At 35.6% G+C, this 18,295-nt stretch overlaps 2 protein-coding genes across 2 annotated transcripts in view; one reads left to right on the plus strand and one right to left on the minus strand.

Moving 5' to 3' along the window:
* cher (filamin A protein cher) overlaps positions 1-3,353 on the minus strand; it is a 157,532-nt gene extending 154,179 nt beyond the window's left edge. The window contains exon 1 of the mRNA XM_089649291.1: positions 3,163-3,353. The gene's annotated coding sequence lies outside the window, so the exon portion shown is untranslated. The remainder of the gene's footprint in view (positions 1-3,162) is intronic.
* Positions 3,354-15,048: 11,695 nt separating this feature from the next.
* On the plus strand, positions 15,049-18,079 carry LOC149409893 (uncharacterized). Its single transcript, XM_089649257.1, has 3 exons — positions 15,049-15,299; positions 16,384-16,602; positions 17,902-18,079. Exons 1-3 carry the CDS (start codon positions 15,150-15,152, stop codon positions 18,043-18,045), a joined length of 513 nt encoding a protein of 170 aa, XP_089505383.1. The 5' UTR covers positions 15,049-15,149; the 3' UTR covers positions 18,046-18,079.
* The last annotated feature ends 216 nt before the right edge of the window (positions 18,080-18,295 follow it).

Consider the following 18,295-nt stretch of genomic DNA (forward strand, 5'->3'; position numbering starts at 1 on the left):
TATGTTTGAGGCATACAATATACCGGCTGGTAGCCAAGTGGGTAAATATGTCGGGTTCCAGCTTAAGTGTCGGGTATAGATAAATATCCCCGCTAAACATTCAATTTCAAATAGATTCTTAAATTTAAATACTGTTTTAAAGCATTTTAAAGTTTTTTAAATCTTGTAAGGTAATTTAAATGTTTGGAATGGCTTTAGCTATGTTTGGTGACTACTTCTGAATATTCAAGTACTTACCCACCTTCATCTTCGCAATCTCCTTTCCCCCCTCAAAACAATATAATACCACTGGCCCCAGACGGTTGGGAGCAGTTGGGACTCTTGTGTGGTACTGACATAAAAAAAGTTCGGTGGAAGTTCTATTCAAGTTCTGTGAAATAACTGGCCCGATGAATCGTTAAAGTTCTGTGAAAAAAACTAGCAATAAAATGTTTTAAAAAGCACTTCTAAAAGCCTTTTTCAACACAAAGGTTAAAATAATATTTAACCTTATTTACATCGTAGCCTTATTTGCAGAAAGATATGAAAGAAAGCTGTCGACTCCTTGTGCATAAGCCTTTTCGACTCCTGGGCCCCAGACAAGCCAATGAGATTAATAATCTGTTCAATAATTTTCACATTGTCAATTTTACCAGAAGTAAAGAAAGTTTGAGCGTATTCTAGACACACGGAGAAGCCACTGTATTCCTCACTCGAGTACCTACAACCTGCTTGCTATATACGTGATGCAATACGTTAGTTGAGTTCTATAATAGAGAATCACTGTATTACAAACGGTATCGTGGCATTCCACTTGCTGGTCGCTTTGTTAAAAATATCACACGACGGAGTCAGGTTTCGGAAACTCTGTTTATCTTAGACTCTAAACCAGCGAAATAGAAAACTAAAGATTGGTTTTATAGCACGTCCCTAGCTTTACAGACCCTTGCACGAAAGCCTTCAAACTACATGGCAATTAAACTAAATAAACGTTTCCCGTAAGAGTGTGCAGAGATTATGAACTGCAAAACAACTCGACCTTGGCACACGATCTTGCTTCATTCACATTGATACATTGTCGCATGTGCATCCGTTCTACATATCCAAACCATCTAAGCGTCCCTTTCCTTATATTACTCACTATCAATAATTCCCATTACGCTTACATCAGACTATCAAAATCGGTAATACGTCGACACTTGCTAGTGCGGCCACAATTCACCCATGTATTTGTTTATTACATTTGTTTACAAACCTTTTATCAAATAACTACACAGCCTGTAACACTGAACTGAGAATCAATAGAAATGGAAAAAGAGAATAATAGGTATCTTCAAACAAACTAAACCTGAAACCATCAATAAAAAATTGCCCAAAAACATACTCGTACATCTGGGTATTAAGCACGGTAATTCGATAAAAAAAAATTATCGATAATGTCGGTAACTTGTCCTCGTTCCTAAGCATGACTGCAGCATGCCAAATAACCGCCAACAGTTCACAACGATTAAGGATGGGTTGTTTCGCAGAATTTTAACAATTCATCAAATTTCAACGTTCATTTTCGAGTTCCGTGAAAGTCCTATCCATGACCGTCCTAATTGTTCTTAATTTATTCAATATGAATTATTGTTTGTATGTTATCGATCTGGATATCTAAAATGATCGATCGATAGAGGGTTTATCGATAACGTCGGTAACTTGACATCGTTCCCGAGCTTGATTGCATATCGCTAATGTACAAACAACAGTTCACGTCGAATAAATTGAGAATACTTAGTCGTTGTGAACTGTTATTTGTTCATTGACGATCTGCAGTCCTGCTCGAGAACTATGACAAGTTACCGACATTATAGATAAAACACTTATCAATCGGCCGCGCTAGATACCCTGATGGATTTTAATAAATCAGCCATTTTCATTTTTCTCCGTGCAGTTCTCTTGGACGACAGCGAAAAGTTATCAATTTTAAGGTTAGATGCGTAATTAAAAATGTTTTCTAGTCTTATATATATCAATGATCTCAGTTTATTCATAGTAGGTATGTTTCAGATGGGTTTTCGTGAATTTCTGGAAATTATCCCAAATTGTTTGGACATGTTCAAATTCAACGTTCTCATTTTAGACATCATAAAACGGGCAATACTCGGGATAAAATGCAAGTTTACAGTTGAGAATGATTTCACTTCACGCGCCATCCAAAATAATTTTAGAATAAAATTTATTTTTATATCGGATGTTTGGGCTTGAAAAAGCTTTTCCAATGTAAATATTATGAAATTTTCACTTCATATTTTGTCAAATATGAGAGTTTTTGAATGAGCTTTCTACGTATTGAAGGCCTCTGCGGCAGAGTGGTAAGTATCCTCGGCAAATTACTACATTAATAACGTAAAAAAATTACGTAAAATAAAACGTAATATTCACTAAAGGCGTGAAATGGTTCCATGATATTTCATCAAAATGAAAATTCAGCACATGTTTAAAAAGTGATATAGAGTCATTAAAAGTGATGAAACAAAACTAGGTTTAATAGTTACCTATGTAACCTATTTAAGGTAGTTTTTTTTTCATCACTTTTCATAACTTTAAATCACTTTTTTTAGGTGTGTTGAATAGTCATTTTGGTGAAATACCCGGTCACCATGCAAAACTTATTAGATTGTCGAACAAGGAAAATATAAAAAAACAAACTTACATACCGGGAAGTTCAACTCTACAGTTAAATTCCTGCTGAAATTACTGAAATTGACATCTACGTAATCAATGAATTAACATTGATTTGAATGTAAGTAGATATTTATGTTTAAGTTTGTATATTAAAGCACACTAAAATGTGATCAAACTAAAGATGAATAAATAAATTGGCGTTCACTTCATTACGAGATTTAAAATCCGCTACCTAATTCAAAATGGGAATATTTTTACTCATCCTGATGTAATGAATAACACTTCTATTCGAAATTCAAAATCCATAATATCGAACTCCTAAATATAAACTTTCTCATCACGATGTAAAAATAAAATGCCATTCAAATCAAGAATAAAAATCAGTCAATTCGAATTCTAATTTTGAATCTTTTTACTCATCCTGGTGTAATAAATAATATGCAATGAAATACGATATTTAAAATTCGTAATCCCGAATTCAAAATTTGAAATTTATTAGAATATTTTACTCACCCTAGTGTAAAAGTAAGTTGCACGAAAAGCAGCAAGCGTTCTCAGGCAGCTGATTTGCACTTTAGGCACTTGTAAGGTTTTTGGTTCGATACCCGATCAGGAGCAAGACGGTCTGTACAGTGTTGGTACAGTGCACACGCGAGATGGATCTCTAGTGCTCTAGAAGCTGGGTTTATCGGGACTGGGCGGGCATCATCAAAATAAACTCAATTACAAAGTAGCGGCGAAACGTTTAAATTTAACCGAAGCTTTGGGTGAGATGCGGCCGGCTGCGATGTTGGGATTAGGGAGGGGAAGGAAACGTGGTAGAGGAAGGTTGGGTGGTTCTTGTCTATCCAGAGTCGGTCGACAGACACAGCTAAAGCCATTTCAATTCTGAATGGTGGGTTTTTATCTGGACAAACATTTTGATTTATTTTTTTGAGAGTGCCGCACAAGAGTACCAACTGCTACCGACTATCCGAAGACAGTGGAACTATAGCACCCCCAATCGGGATTTATTGTAAGGCTGAAGTGAGTGGGAGGGGATGGAGATGGGGTAGAGAATGGTTAGAAAGTACCTGGCTATTCATATCTAGTCATTAAACGCGGCCTAGGAAAAGTTGGCTTGGAAAAGAATCGGGCAAGGTTTTGATTATGAATTGTGATCTTTCACCAGGGCGATACTGAAAATATCTACCACTCTAAGTAGGTACCTATTAATAAAGTATGATATATTAATTATATTCATATAGTATATTTGCGGCACGTTTCAGAATGAAATATACCCTCAGAATCACCCTGGTGCAAGTAAGAATGTTAACCTCTCTCTAGAAGATGTCTGTTTTGAGACGGGTTGAATCGAAACGTTGTTGCTTAAAATGGCTTTAGACGTGTTTGGTGAGCTGATCTGAATTGTCAAATAATAATAATAATAATAATATTAAGTGTTTTATTATTTTTTTTGTAACAAATAGATATAATGATATCCTCACTGGGATCTCCCGTGCTGAGGATTTCATTTACGTATTATGTATAATTTAATTATAAGAAAATTAATATTACAATCAAAGTTACATATGAATTTAATTATGAACATATATCATGTAGTATAATTTTTTTTTAATAATTTTAAAATAAGTACGATAGTGTTTTTGGTATAGTTCAGTTAATAATAAATAATTAATAATTAAATACTTCCCAACTTTCCTCTTCCCATCTCCTTGTCTTCCCCACTTCTTTTTTTTTTCCATTATTTCTGGCTTTCACCCTTCAAGGGTGTTCTTGGCCATCTTTTAAAATTATTGAGAAATGAAAGGTGAATTTAAATATTAATTTTATTTAAATAGGCAAATTTCAAAATTATAATGAAAATTGGAGTCGAGTTCAGACTTAGAAGAGATGAGATGTTGAATGGAGGGGAGGCAATTTTAGATAAGGCTTGATAGAAGAGAGGATATTTGTTTAGAGAGGGACAACCAAAAAATATGTGATCTAAAGTTCCCACTTCTAGACCACAGAATGTACAATCTGGGGAGTCAAGGACGTGAATTTTAAAAAGATGGGAAGGAACGGAACAATGTCCGATCCTCATTCGAATGAGTGAAGAAATTTCTTTTTTGGAAAAATGAGGAAATTGCTGAAACCACGGTTTTAATGGAATAGTCCTTTGTATTGAGGCATAGCAGGCTCCCTTGGATTGACTAGCAATGTGCCAATACTCCCACCAAACATTGCGGGATCTATCTTTGATGATGGAAAAAATGTCAGATAGGGGAATGTGGTTTACGAGGGTAACAACAGGGTTGGACGCTCCTTGTTTTGCCAAGGCATCCGCAATATCATTACCCATGACACCAACATGTCCAGGAATCCAAATCAGAGTTACAGTTTTACCAGAGCTTTGAATGGAGGCTATCATCTCTCGAATAAGGCATACAAAGTGATCATCAGGATGAAGAAGAGGACTGGATTTAAGTTTTTGGAGGGAACTGAGAGAGTCAGAGAGAACGAGGGAATGTTCAAAATTATTTTTGATTATATATTTGAGAGATTCAATTATTGCAATACACTCGGCTGAAAATATTGAAAATTGATTTGAAATTGAATGAAATATTCTGTCATTAGAATTATTGTGGTAAACGTTAATACCTATACCACAGTTAGGAGAGTCGGGAGATTTGGATCCATCAGTAAATAAAAGAGAAAAGTTGGGCCATTTAGATGAAATAATGTCATTGAACATATTATTGACAGTTCGGGCCGGGAGATTGGAATGACTTTTAAGGATTCCGATCCCTTCTATTATTGTTGGGGATAGGGTGACGTGACTATATTTTAATTTGTATAAGGGAAGTAGATCATTTTGGATGATGTGAAGCTCTGAGAGAGACTTAAAATTTTTACAGATGTCAGGAAGAGGTTTAGTTGAAGCTCTGATTGTAGATGAATGAGTTGAGTCAATGAACAACGAGACGCTGGGGATAACCTGATGACATTTAGAATTTAAACATTTAAGAACAAATTTGTCAGCAAATAGTTGACGCCTTAAATAAAGAGGAGGATCAGAACATTCTATTTGAAGGGAATTGATGGGTGATGATTGCATCGCTCCAGTTATAATTCGCAAAGATTTAGATTGAATTTTGTCTAATTTATCAAGTACATTTTTTGAGGCAGTACTAAAAAGTGGGCAGGCATAGTCAAGATGGCTTCGAATAAGTGCGTTGTAAAGCAACTTAATGCAAGTAGGGTGAGCTCCCCACCAAACGCCAGATAATGATCTGATGATATTTATATTTTTTTCGCATTTAGTAACTAAATTATTAATATGGGAAGACCATTTAAGTTTCCTATCAAATGTTACTCCCAAAAATTTTACTTCAGAAGCGTTGGGGATTGGAGAATTTTTAAATAAAATTTGAACGGGGGGGTTTTTATGGCGGTTTGAGAAGGTGACACACTGAGTCTTTTGGATTGAAAGTTCAAGACCATTTAACGTGAGCCATGTGCAAAGGGCATTCATGGCTTCGTTAAGATATTTGACGGCGAGAGGGATGATTTTGGATGATAAGAAGAAAGCTATGTCATCTGCGAACTCAATAACTTTTACTTGTGGGGGAATAGCGACATGCATATCATATGTGTATATATTATACAGTAAGGGGGACAATACATCGCCTTGTGGTAAACCCTTCCAAATAGACCTATTTTGAGGAGAAATATCTGGAAGTTCAATGAAAATTTTTCTATCTAGAAATAGATTAATAATAGATTGGACAAACATGGGGGAAGGCCAAGGCCTAGAAGTTTTTTTTTCAAGATTGGGATGGAGACATTGTCAAAGGCGCCTTCTATATCTATAAAGACGGCAAGACAAACTTCCTGTTTAGAAATTGATAAATTAATATCAGTACTGATGATGGCAAGGTTATCTTGAGTGGATTTTTTTTTCCTAAATCCAAATTGAGATGGAGAGAGAAGCTCTTTACTCTCGACAAAAAATTCTAATCGGTTTTTAATTAATTTTTCATAAAGTTTACTGAGGGTGGATGAAAGAGCGATTGGCCTGTAGTTGGATCCAGAATTTGGTGATTTGTTTGTTTTTAAAATAGGGATGATTATTTGACAACTCCAGTCATCAGGCATTATACCAGTCTGGAAGATTTTATTTAAGATGCTTAAGAAGTGGTTTAGAACATTATCATTACTATTTTTGATAATGCTGTAAGGTATACCATCTCTGCCTGGAGATGAGTCCTTGACTGTTGATAAACAACTTTTTAGCTCAATTAAGGTGAATGGAGAGTCTAGCCAATGATTAGACATAGGAGTATTATAGATGGGCGTTATTTCATCTAAGTTAGGTACAGAAGGGGGGGCAATTTTGTCCAAGAATTCATCGATCCATTTAGAATGAGACGCTCGAGGAGATGGTGAACTGAAGGAGGATCGAAATCTTCGGATCATAGACCAAACTTCCGAAATTGGAGTGTTCGGAGATACTGAACTGCAGAAGTTGTACCATCCGGATCTTTTTTTTGACCTCAATACCCTTTTGGCATTGGATTCAGCGTTTTTGTATATAAGATAGTTCTCCATAGTCATATTGTAACGATAGGTAAGAGATTTAGCTTTCCGAATTCTTACTACTTTGGAACATTCCTCATCCCACCAGGGAGTTGGAGGGAGTTTTTTGAGAGATTTAGTTTTAGGGGGAGGATTTGATTTATTTATTGCAGTTATGAGCATTGATTTGAAGTTATTATAATCATCTTTGACGGAAAATATATCGGTGGCGGGTAAATTGAGTAGGAACTTGTCCATATGAGAGTTAAATTCATCCCATTTGGTGTGTTTTGTTTTAACCTTTGTCGAAATATGAGACTTGTCTGATTGGAAAGAAGTTTGATAAGTAATGGTGATCGGGAAATGATCACTGGAGCAAGGGTCGGTGGACACCACCCACGAGGTGAGAGAAGCTAGACTAGTAGAGCATATCGAGAGATCCACTGCACTGGGGTTTGTGCTGGGGCGTGAGATCCTAGTAGGAGATCCGTCATTCAAAAGGAAAAGGTTGGATTGATCTAGGAAATCCATCACACTTCGACCATCTCGGTCGGAGAAAGCAGAACCCCAGACGGGGGAATGGGCATTAAAATCGCCTAATATAAAGAAAGGAGGACTTAGTTGACTTACAATTTGCAACCAAATTTGTTTATTGAAGTGGGCTGTTGGGGGAAGATAGACTGAAATAAAGGATGTATCCTTTATTTTAGCTGCTACCATTTGGAAGTCAGCATTGGGGGGTTTGATATTATTTATTGGGGAAAATGATATTGATTTTTTAATAAAAAGGGCAGCACCGCCGCCCGTACCTCCTGGGCGGTCGTCGCGGAGACAGGAATACCCTCCCACATTAAAGTGGGTGGATGGAGTAAACCAAGTCTCCGAGATAGCAGCCAAAGAAATAAAGTTGGAATTTAAAAGGTTAAGGAGATCAGATTTGTTAGAAATAGCACTTCGGCTATTCCACTGAAGTATTCTGACATCTTGAAGAGTCATTTTGAATAAATGATTTCAATGTGGAAATAATAGTAGCAGCGTTGGACGGTAGATTAGTTTGAGAAGAAATGAGGTCAATTAGAAGCATAATAAGAGTTTGGATAAATGAAGAATTGTCTTGGGAGAGTTTTTCAGAAAGTTTATGAGAGTTCATTGAGGAGGGATTATAATTATTTGCACACCCATTTGTGGCATTTGAAAAAGATGAACCATTTGGATTTAAGAGCAGTGAGTTGTGTTGTTGCTGATCGTATCCAGGAGCCGGTTTAGAGATAGCATTTTTGTATGTGAATTTAGTTGAACGAGAAGAAGTTGTTGTAGAGGAGGGAAGAGGGTTGGATGAGGAGTTGCTGGATAAAGCCTCAGCAAATGATTTTTTGACAGGCGGGAATAGTTTAGAAGCCTGCAGAAAAGACAAGTTCTGAGAGGCCATAGAAATTTTGATATTTTTTTGGCGAGATTGTTCTGGGCAAGAAGTGTTGATGGCTGTATGTGAGCCTGAGCAGTTAAAACATTTAGGTGAGGAGGAAGAAGGACATTGGTCAGCTGCATGGTTTTCTCCACATTTAAAACATCTGGGTTGAGATCTGCATGCAGCTTTTGTATGACCAAAACGGCAGCAATTGAAGCATTGAGTGGTGGGATAAGTATACATTTCAACTGGTAATGAGTTGAAGAATAAATATATATGGGAGGGAAGAGATTGACCTTCAAAGGTGATAACGACAGATTGGGAGGGCTTCCAAGAAATTATACCCTCAGAGGAGTCCTTGTAATTTAGCCTCCTGGCTTTTATGGGATTGCCAATGTGTTGGGGGGTTGAAAGTGAAGACAGAATTTCTTCGATGGACAGATCAGTCGAGATACCTCTGACCAGGCCCATGCGAGTGACATTGAAAGTAGGGATATATGCCTTGAACTTTGAATTAGATGAAATGAAGATATTTTTGATGAAACTGTTGGCAGCTGACCCTGAGAGGAATTCGACGGAGATTCGGAAGCGACCCTCGGCTTTTACACCTCCAGGCTTGATTGAAAGATTCTTGCTATTTGATAGGAATTTGCCAAATTCAAGAGGGTGGATGGTTTTTCCTTGCTCAGTTTTTTGGGCGTATACTATGAATGGGCCACGGGAATGAGGAGAATAAAAGTTTGTTGGAGGAAGTTGAGAAAGTGCTGGTGGGGACTGTGAAGTCGAAGGCGAGTCAAGTTTTATTGGGGAAGAAGGAGTAAATTTCCTTTTTTTGGTAGAAGTCAAAATGACAGAATCACTGTCAGAAATTTCTACATTTTCCCCGTCTGGGGGGTCTGGAGAGGGATCTGGGGGCTTTGTAGGGGATCCAGGAGGGAAATCTTCCTCCATTATTCACAACAGTAAACAACTACAACAATAGTATGGAAAATGACAGAAGTAAAAAAGTTTATAAATATCTGGAAATCAGCAGCGAAAAGTGACTCCTGGAAGATCAGGAGGGAGAAGAAACCTCAAGGCACAACACACTACACTTTTTTTTTTGCCAGCTCCCCACTTCTTGCGCCTATACAAAATACCCCAATTGCGTATGACACAGTTCGAGTTGCCACGGAAAATTGGGAACAACTTTTGTGCGGTATTTACACTAAAAAATCTTACTTAAACAAAATCTTTTTTAGCTTCTAGAAATATTACAATTTTATTGTGTTTATTTTTCAGTGATTCATAAAATTTTACGAGAGACTTAGATTTAAACCACAACAAAATGTCTGACGTTATTTATAACATGATAAAGATAATGTGGTCTTCCCGGGGAAATTCTCCTTCCCCAGATAGCGATTTGTTATTTGCAAAACTTGTTTGATTAATGACTCTTTAACTATATAAAACATAAGCAATTATCAATAATTATTATAGCGTGCGCGGTACAGGGACATCAGAAAATAAATAGTAACTATTTACCATTATGTAATTGAACAAAATGATAAACTCGGGAAGTGTAATCTGTGACGATTAAGATAAATATAATCAATCATAAATGTTACAAATTGGAAGTTTTTATTTTTTAAGAAAATTTTAAAAGTTTAATTTTTTTATAATTGTACGACAGATTTATCAGCTATTTATGGTAAGAAAGGTATACAAGAAGAATGAAAAGAAAGAAGGAAGAAAGGTATAAGTTAACTTCTCAGGCCTCAGCCATATTTTGACAGAATGTCAGATTATTTCCGCTCATAATAAAATCCAATTAAATGGAATATTTCTGAACGTATCCGAAACTAAATACCTTTTTTTGAAAGGTGATGAAATACGCTTTCAAATATTATTATTAAAAAAAGACATGTATTTTTTGAAATATTAATATTTTGAATGCAACCATAAAAAATAAATTAAAATGGCACATTAGACGTTCTTTGTAACTTAAACTTCTTATAACAAAAAAATATATAAAAAAACACTGTCACCTCACTTTTTTGTCGTATCTTACAAAAATAATTCATAATTTATTTTTTTTCACCTTGCTTCGGAATCTTTGATTTCATAAGGCTGGCCGCATACATACGTTTTTCGTATTCGATTTCCGAATTCGTTTTCCGTATTCGGACATCCGAATGCACGGAATCAGTAGAAAATACATTAACGTTCGTTTAAGTTCCGAACGGAACAAATTCCTTACGCACGTTCCGAATGCGAGCCGGCGCGTTCGGAGAAAACGAATGGAAAAAACCTAATGACGTCATGTGGAACGCAGCTATTGCATGCATTGCAGTTTGTTTGTGCCGACGCAAACGTACAGAACTTTCCGTTCGTAATACAGTGTTGCCAACGGATCTTGACCTAATATCGCCGTTTCTCATACATAAGTAAGTTTAGAGATTGGTGCGTTCAAAATAATTTATTTTTAAATGTAGTAAAGTGCAAAACCTTGACTTTCTTCAGAAACAAAAATCCTGTTTTATTCGAATATTCCATCAATAACATAGCTTTAGAAAGAGTCACGGAAATGAGAGATCTTGGAATTATTTTGGACGAAAAACTAAGTTTCACCAATCATATCCATCAAATTGTGAACAAAGGTATGAAAACACTAGGCTTCGTATTAAGAACAACTAAAAACTTTAATTCTTTACAAGCCATTAAACTATTATACGTATCTCTAGTAAGAAGTCTAATTGAATATAACTCAGTAGTTTGGTCTCCATCTTATAAAATTCACATTAACAACATTGAGCGAATACAAAAAAAAATTCTACATTTTATAAATTTTAAATTAAATATCCCTGCCAAAGACTTAAAATACAATTTCTTATTAAATACTCTAAAAATACATACATTAGAAGATAGACGTAAAATAAACGATTTAACATTCTTATTCAAAATACTTAACTCTAAATTCGACTGTTGTGAACTCCTGCAACTTATAAACATACATACACCCACAGTAACAACACGACAAAATACAATATTCTACAGCAGCACACATAAGCGTAACTACATTGCCCACTCTCCGATACAACGACTTCACACCATGGGGAATCATTACTTGGGTGAGGTTGACATATTCAATACCAACTTGGCAAGTTTTGTGGATCATTTAAAACATTTATTTCAACAATACTCCTAAACACATCATGTAAACCAACAAATAGCTGTAATTTTCTGTTTTTGTTTCTTGTGTTTGTATGACTTGTTGCATAGCTTTTATCAAATGTAATTTTATTCTTATTTTTTATGTTTGAAAGTATTTGTCAAATTAAAATTATACTACCAACCATGTAAAAGCCCTCTGGGCGTTAAATAAATAAATAAATAAAAAAAATAAAAAATAAGGTAGCGTAAAGTAGCCGAATTTGCTGTTAGGTGGGACATGTTTAAAATTGATGTTTTTACGTGAAAATAAAAATTTCGTGGGGGGGGGGGCTAGAGAATTAAAAAAAAAAAAAATTTGTCCCCAGAAAATAAAAAAAAATTCATGGGGGGTGGCTAGAGAATTTCAAGAAAATATAAAATTTGTCCCCAGAAAAATAAATTTCATGGGGGGGGGGGGTGGCTAGAGAATTTCGGGACATGTTTAAAATTGATGTTTTTGAAGTAGCTTAATTGGCGACCAGTCGCCTTTTAGATTTTTTCGGGGCCGATTCTCGCTCTGAGTAGCCTAAATGGCGATATATCGCCCTTGTTCAACACTGGTACTGACGTTTATACATTCCGAATGAAGAAAAACGAACGTTTGCGCTAGTCTCACGGAATTCCGAATACGGAAAACGAATTCGAAAATCGAATACGGAAAACGTATGTATGCGGCCAGCCTAAATGTGTACTTTTTAATTCTTCTGTCGTTAATTTTTAGATTTTAAAATACAGCTTGGTGTTTTCTCTTTCTAAAAGCGTTTAAATTATATTTTTCATCATGCCAATAAGGGAGATACAACGATTTCTGTGAGTCCATGTGAGTTGTTCCCAAAAGTGACCAAATTAGCTTGAAGGGTTAAAAGTTCATAAGTATAATAAAATATATCCACAGTTTTAGAAATTTAATTCAATAGCACCATTCCTCTTTTAACTCTATTCTGTACTAGAACATCTGTTCTGCCTTGTGGTATCTTGAACAAGTCATTGTGATGGCTACGAATAATACATTCTGTAAATTAAGCCAATTATAATCTTTCCACTGCTGATGATAAAAACTGTGAAAGTGTGAATTTTTAAGTTACGTAAAATACGGGGGGGAGAGACTTAAGAGTAAGATAAGATAAAGAAATGATGGACAAGAGTAGATGGGAAGAGAGTTTGAGTGATCTAGTTTTTTAATGGATTTAAAAACTAGATCACCCAAATGTTGTGGGATTTTCGTTTTATCTCCCAAACAGTCAAATGTCCCAAAATGTGAATAGATAATGAGCAATATATTTGAACCCACCATCTTTATTCGGCAAGTTGGTATCTTTGTACATTGAAAAATGTGCGGAGACTTCATTGCTAACATGAGATCGAAAAGAGCGGATGTTTAGTTAACTACCTACATTGGTACCTACCTTAAAAATCTATTTTGAAATGCTTTCAACTTGTTGTTATTTAATTTTTTTAATGTTATTTTTAAGATTGACGGCTGTTTCGCCGTTCGATGGCATTTCGAACATGTAAGGCCCTTTGATCATGAGGAAACACAAACCAAGCTCAAACTCAGACTGCAGTTTGCAAACTTGTTGGCGACCACGCTTTTCTCACAAGGCTACGATTTCAGTTATGACAGCTTGTTTTACCATAGAAACAAGAAGAACACTTCATATGTCGAGGTTCAAAAACGTCTTTAGAATCAAATGATGATGAGGACTCCATTCTTGATCATTATAATCAACGAAGGTGGAATCGTCTAAAAATCAGATCTTGTGTTATCCAGTAGAATCCACAACAATTTCAATACGATACAAATTGTATTCCAGACCCAGACACAATACCACCTCGAATCTTGTTATATATTTCTTGCACAATCAGGAAGCCTAGTCATAAATGCTAGATAATTTATCAACCTCCTCAACTCCCTCGACGTTTTCCTATTCGGACATATGTAACTGAAACGCGCTGGCAACTATCACAGCGAATTGCAAGAAACTGGTTACGTCGGCGTTGAAAACTGGTTTTTGAGAAGTTGCATAGTGTGCAGACTTAGGCCGAACCTTTTTTTGACAAACATTTCAACAGATTTTGTAGGGCTCCCAAATTGAAGTGGTCCAGGATAGGTACGAAATTACGACATGAAAATAAATATTTCAACAAAAAAAATTCCTAACGCCCCCAATTCTAGGGTTCATGTCAAAACGCCCTGGCTTCAGGTCAAAATGGTACACATGGAGGACGTAATTATGCGTCAATTTTTTTTTAGGGCCACAACCTCGTAAGAGGCCTCGTCAAGATGCCAAAATGATATACGTCGAGGACACAGGACTCACAAAATAAAATAAAAGTTTTATCGAGGTCCCTAAACTCGAAGGAGGCCTTGTCTGGGTGCCAAAATGATAGATATATAGGAAAAATTGGGAATACCATAGAAAAAAATTAAGATAAATAGATTATTTAACAAAATATTTTTTTTATATAGGACAGGGCCCGCAGATACTTGGTATGCAACCGTCCCTGTACAAATCACAAGTGAGCCCCAATTTTGAATATGGCAGTTACTTCTGGTCTGAAGCCTCAAAATACCTAAAAAAACCCTCGACCCTGTCCAGAAACCAGTGGTCCATTGGATAGATTTCCCCATCTTAATAAACGGATTTCAATCTTTAGAGAAAAGGCGACAGGTAGGTATGTTGTCCATGTTCTGCCGGTATTACAATGGAAGATGCTCCTAGTAACTAGCGTCATTCCATTAGCACAGGTTCTAACACGTGACATCGCGGAACCAACATTTAAACACGCCAGAAATATGTCACAGGAGAACGGGTCGTTTCTACGACTCATTCTTGAGTTCAACAGATCGGCTATGGAACGATTTGCCGGCGCCTGTATCTGTCTCCTCAAGACCCATGTTCACTCCTTCCTATCTTCAAAAAATCCCTCACAGATCCCCAAAGATGACTTAGGCCCTGAGGGAAATAATTTTTCCCAGGGCCTCCCGTATGGAGTTTTGTAAAATTGGCAACAACCGTTTAAAACAATAATCACTTATAACATTTCTAGTGAAATATGATGCTATATCTGAACAGTGGTAAAAAAACTTATCCATTTCAAATAAATAAACAGAAAAAAATTGGTTTAAATATTTTCTAAACACCCGGTTATAAGGAGAAAAAGAGATAACCCCAAATGTAAAATGGCCGATTTAGTAACGATATAAATACAGATGTTTCTAAAACTTACCATTCACTGGAAATAACGACGTCTTTGCACAATCTATTGCATAGTTAAAAGTAAACAAAATCATTATTTTAATCTCATTTGAAGTTAATATCGGTTTTACTCGTAAATCATGAAGTTTTTGGTATTTTTATGTTGTGCTTTCGTATTTGTGGGAGGTTTTCCTGTGGAAGATATTGAAGATTTTGAAGGGCACGATGTTGCAGTAGAAGTTCAAACGAATGGAGGCAAACTGGACACTCTTGTAAGGAACAAAAGACAGGTATATAAATAATTTGGTTATTTACATTTTTTTATCCAGTGGTATCGCCCTGGATAGATATATTTAAAAACCAACGGTTTCTTCGTGGGATAAGGTCAGAGTGGAAGATACTCTTAGTATCACCCTGGTGTAAGACCACTATTCAGAACCTAAACGTTGCTTGAAATGGCTTTAACCACCTTCTTCCTCTTCCCATTTCTAAATAATATTTATTTATTTTCCCATGCAAACAATTCAACTTTCTTACCTAAAGACTACCTTAAAACGTTTGGAATTTCGAAATAAATTATTCACCTTTTTTACTTGCACTATCGTATAGAATCACCCCCCAAAGTTGGCGCAATTTACCCCCGGACACACTGTATTTTTTTTTGACTGAGCGTAGCGAAGTCCTGTTATAACTCGACCGTTTTGAATTTCGTCTGTCTGCAAATTTGTTAGAGATTATGTTTTCAAATGTAATCGTCATGTTTTTTTAGACTTTATTGTACTTTATAGTTGTCATAATTGTCATTGTGATAGTGACGTTTTTTGGACATATTATATAATTTATAGTGCTTTAGTTTTGGGGTATTATGCAATTACTCCCTTCTTTAGTAAACGTTCATCATCAGGGACATGTGTAATCCATATCACATCTATTTCACATCTGCCCTGATGAAAACTGTAATGCTGTCCAAAAGGTTCGGTATAGAAGAAAGTAGCTCAAGAAGGCATAATATCCCAAAAATAAATAATACTTTTGTCCTTGAAACACTCAAATCATATCCAAATTGTATAATTCCTAATTTGATTTTTTTTTAAATGTTTCAATATATAAATATGTAATATTTACGGTTTATGATTATGTAGGTATGTATTTAGTAGGAACTACTTATAGATCTTATGATTTCAAAGGAAATCTTGGCTAAGATTTATTAAATAGGATAAAATTAGAATCATACTTTTTTAGACGATACGACACAGAACTACCAGTAAAATTTATTTGGACACACCAGGCTATCTAGCACAGTCGATTGATAAAGGTTAGATGATTTTAATATTACGTAAGTACTAATTTCTATATGTTTTTTATGACTTTCAGTTCAGCCCGTACCAGCCTAGGTCGTTCCAACCCTTTCCAGCCCCGAGTTACTCCTTCATGCCTCATATGAACATTCCTCCAATGCCTCCCCCAAACCCTTGGAGCGGTAATTTTCTTGGAGGAGGGTCTACTGTGGGGGGAAGAGTGAACTACGACGTTCCCAGGGGTGGAGCATCCGTAATGGGGACGCATACTTTTGGAAGCAATCCCAATACGAGGGTAAGAAAATCAATATTTTTTGTGAAAAATAGACAACTTCCTTATTATACTTGTTCTCCTTGCTCTCTCTGTTCCGTTGTTATATCTGTTTTCCTGGTTTTCATTGCTATCCTTATTCTCGTTGTTTTCTTTCTACTTGTCCAACTTGTTATCATTATTCTCTTTATTCTCCTTGTTCTCCTTTTTCTCCATGTCTTCTTTTACTCAATTGTTCTCCTTGACCTTGTTATCCTTGTTCTTCTAATTATGCTTGTTCTCCATATTCTTTTAGTTTTCATTGTTATCCTTATTCTCGATGTGCTCGGTCTACTTGTCCAACTTACTATCTTTAATATCGTTGTCCTCCTTCTTTCTTTGTTATCCTTGTTTTCCTGTTCTTTTTGTAATCTTACTTTTCCTGTTTTAATTTTTTTCTGTGCACTCCTTGTTTCCCGTATTCTCCTTGTTCTCCCTTTTCTCCGTATCCTCTTTTTCCCTTGTTTTCTTGAAACTACTTGTTCTCCTTTTTCTCCCTATTTTGCTCTCCCTAGTTTATGTGTAATCATTGTTCTCGTTGTTCATCTTGCACTCATTATTATACGTGTTATCTGTTTTATCTTTATTATTCTTGTTCTCTTAGCTTTTCTTGTTCAAGTGCTCGTGAGGAAAGCATCACAGAATTAATACACTATGTGAAGTCTGTTCAAAATGCCTAAAACTTTTTCTGTAAACAGTATAAAACACACAAATATGTACATATTTTAAAGGTTTGTTTTATACTATACAGAAATAATATTCTACTGGGGTACCCCGCTCTAAGACAACATTCTGCGTGTTTTTGTAAAATAAAATCTTACCATAACTTCAACACAATTTTTTTTAATGATTATCCAGTTAAATATAGACACTCGTCCTGACATATGCACTGCTAGTTACTATCACTACAGAATTTCATTGTATCACATTCTAACTCATATTAACGACTGTTAAATTGATTGTACCTAATATTTTAATATTACTTGCGTGGCAACTTTTCCTTATCCCTCTCCTCCCCTTTCCCGTTCCAACCCAAGTCTATTTAAGTATAGTTATAATCACATTTATTTATTGCTGTTTATGGTAGGCATATTATAGGTTTATCGTTTACAGGTTAGTTTTATGTTTCTGAATATATATCTGTGAACATTAATAATTGGTCTGTTTTTTAGTTATCCTCTTATGTATATTGTATTACTAAGACTGTTTATGTTCCTCAAATAAATAAATAAAGTATATTTTATATTAGAATGAATCAATGAGGATAATATTTTTTGTCTGCAGGTCGGAGTCGAAGGACGATTAAATCTTATCAATGACAGGGTCCAGCAGCTGTCACTGAATGCAGGACATATGACCAACCTTGGGCCAGGACCAAAGATGCCTGAGAACACAGTCGGCGTTACCTACCGGAGGTCCTTTGGATAAAACCGTCCAGTTGACAAAAATCACATTAGGATATTATTTAAAATTGTAGTTTTGTATAAGATATTAATTCAATGAAGTATTATTATGAGATTACCATATAAAATGTATTGTTCTCATCGATATATAGTTATAGATACAGTCAGTCTGTAATAATTTGTCTAAAAATTAAATAAATAACTTTATTCTTTTAAAAATGTATTTTGATATCGAAGTAACCTACCCACTAAAAAATAGATACCATTTAAGAAGA

This window comes from Hesperophylax consimilis, chromosome 29, assembly GCF_061612785.1.
Source record: "Hesperophylax consimilis isolate HC1 chromosome 29, BYU_Hcon_1.0, whole genome shotgun sequence".
NCBI lineage: Eukaryota > Metazoa > Arthropoda > Insecta > Trichoptera > Limnephilidae > Hesperophylax > Hesperophylax consimilis.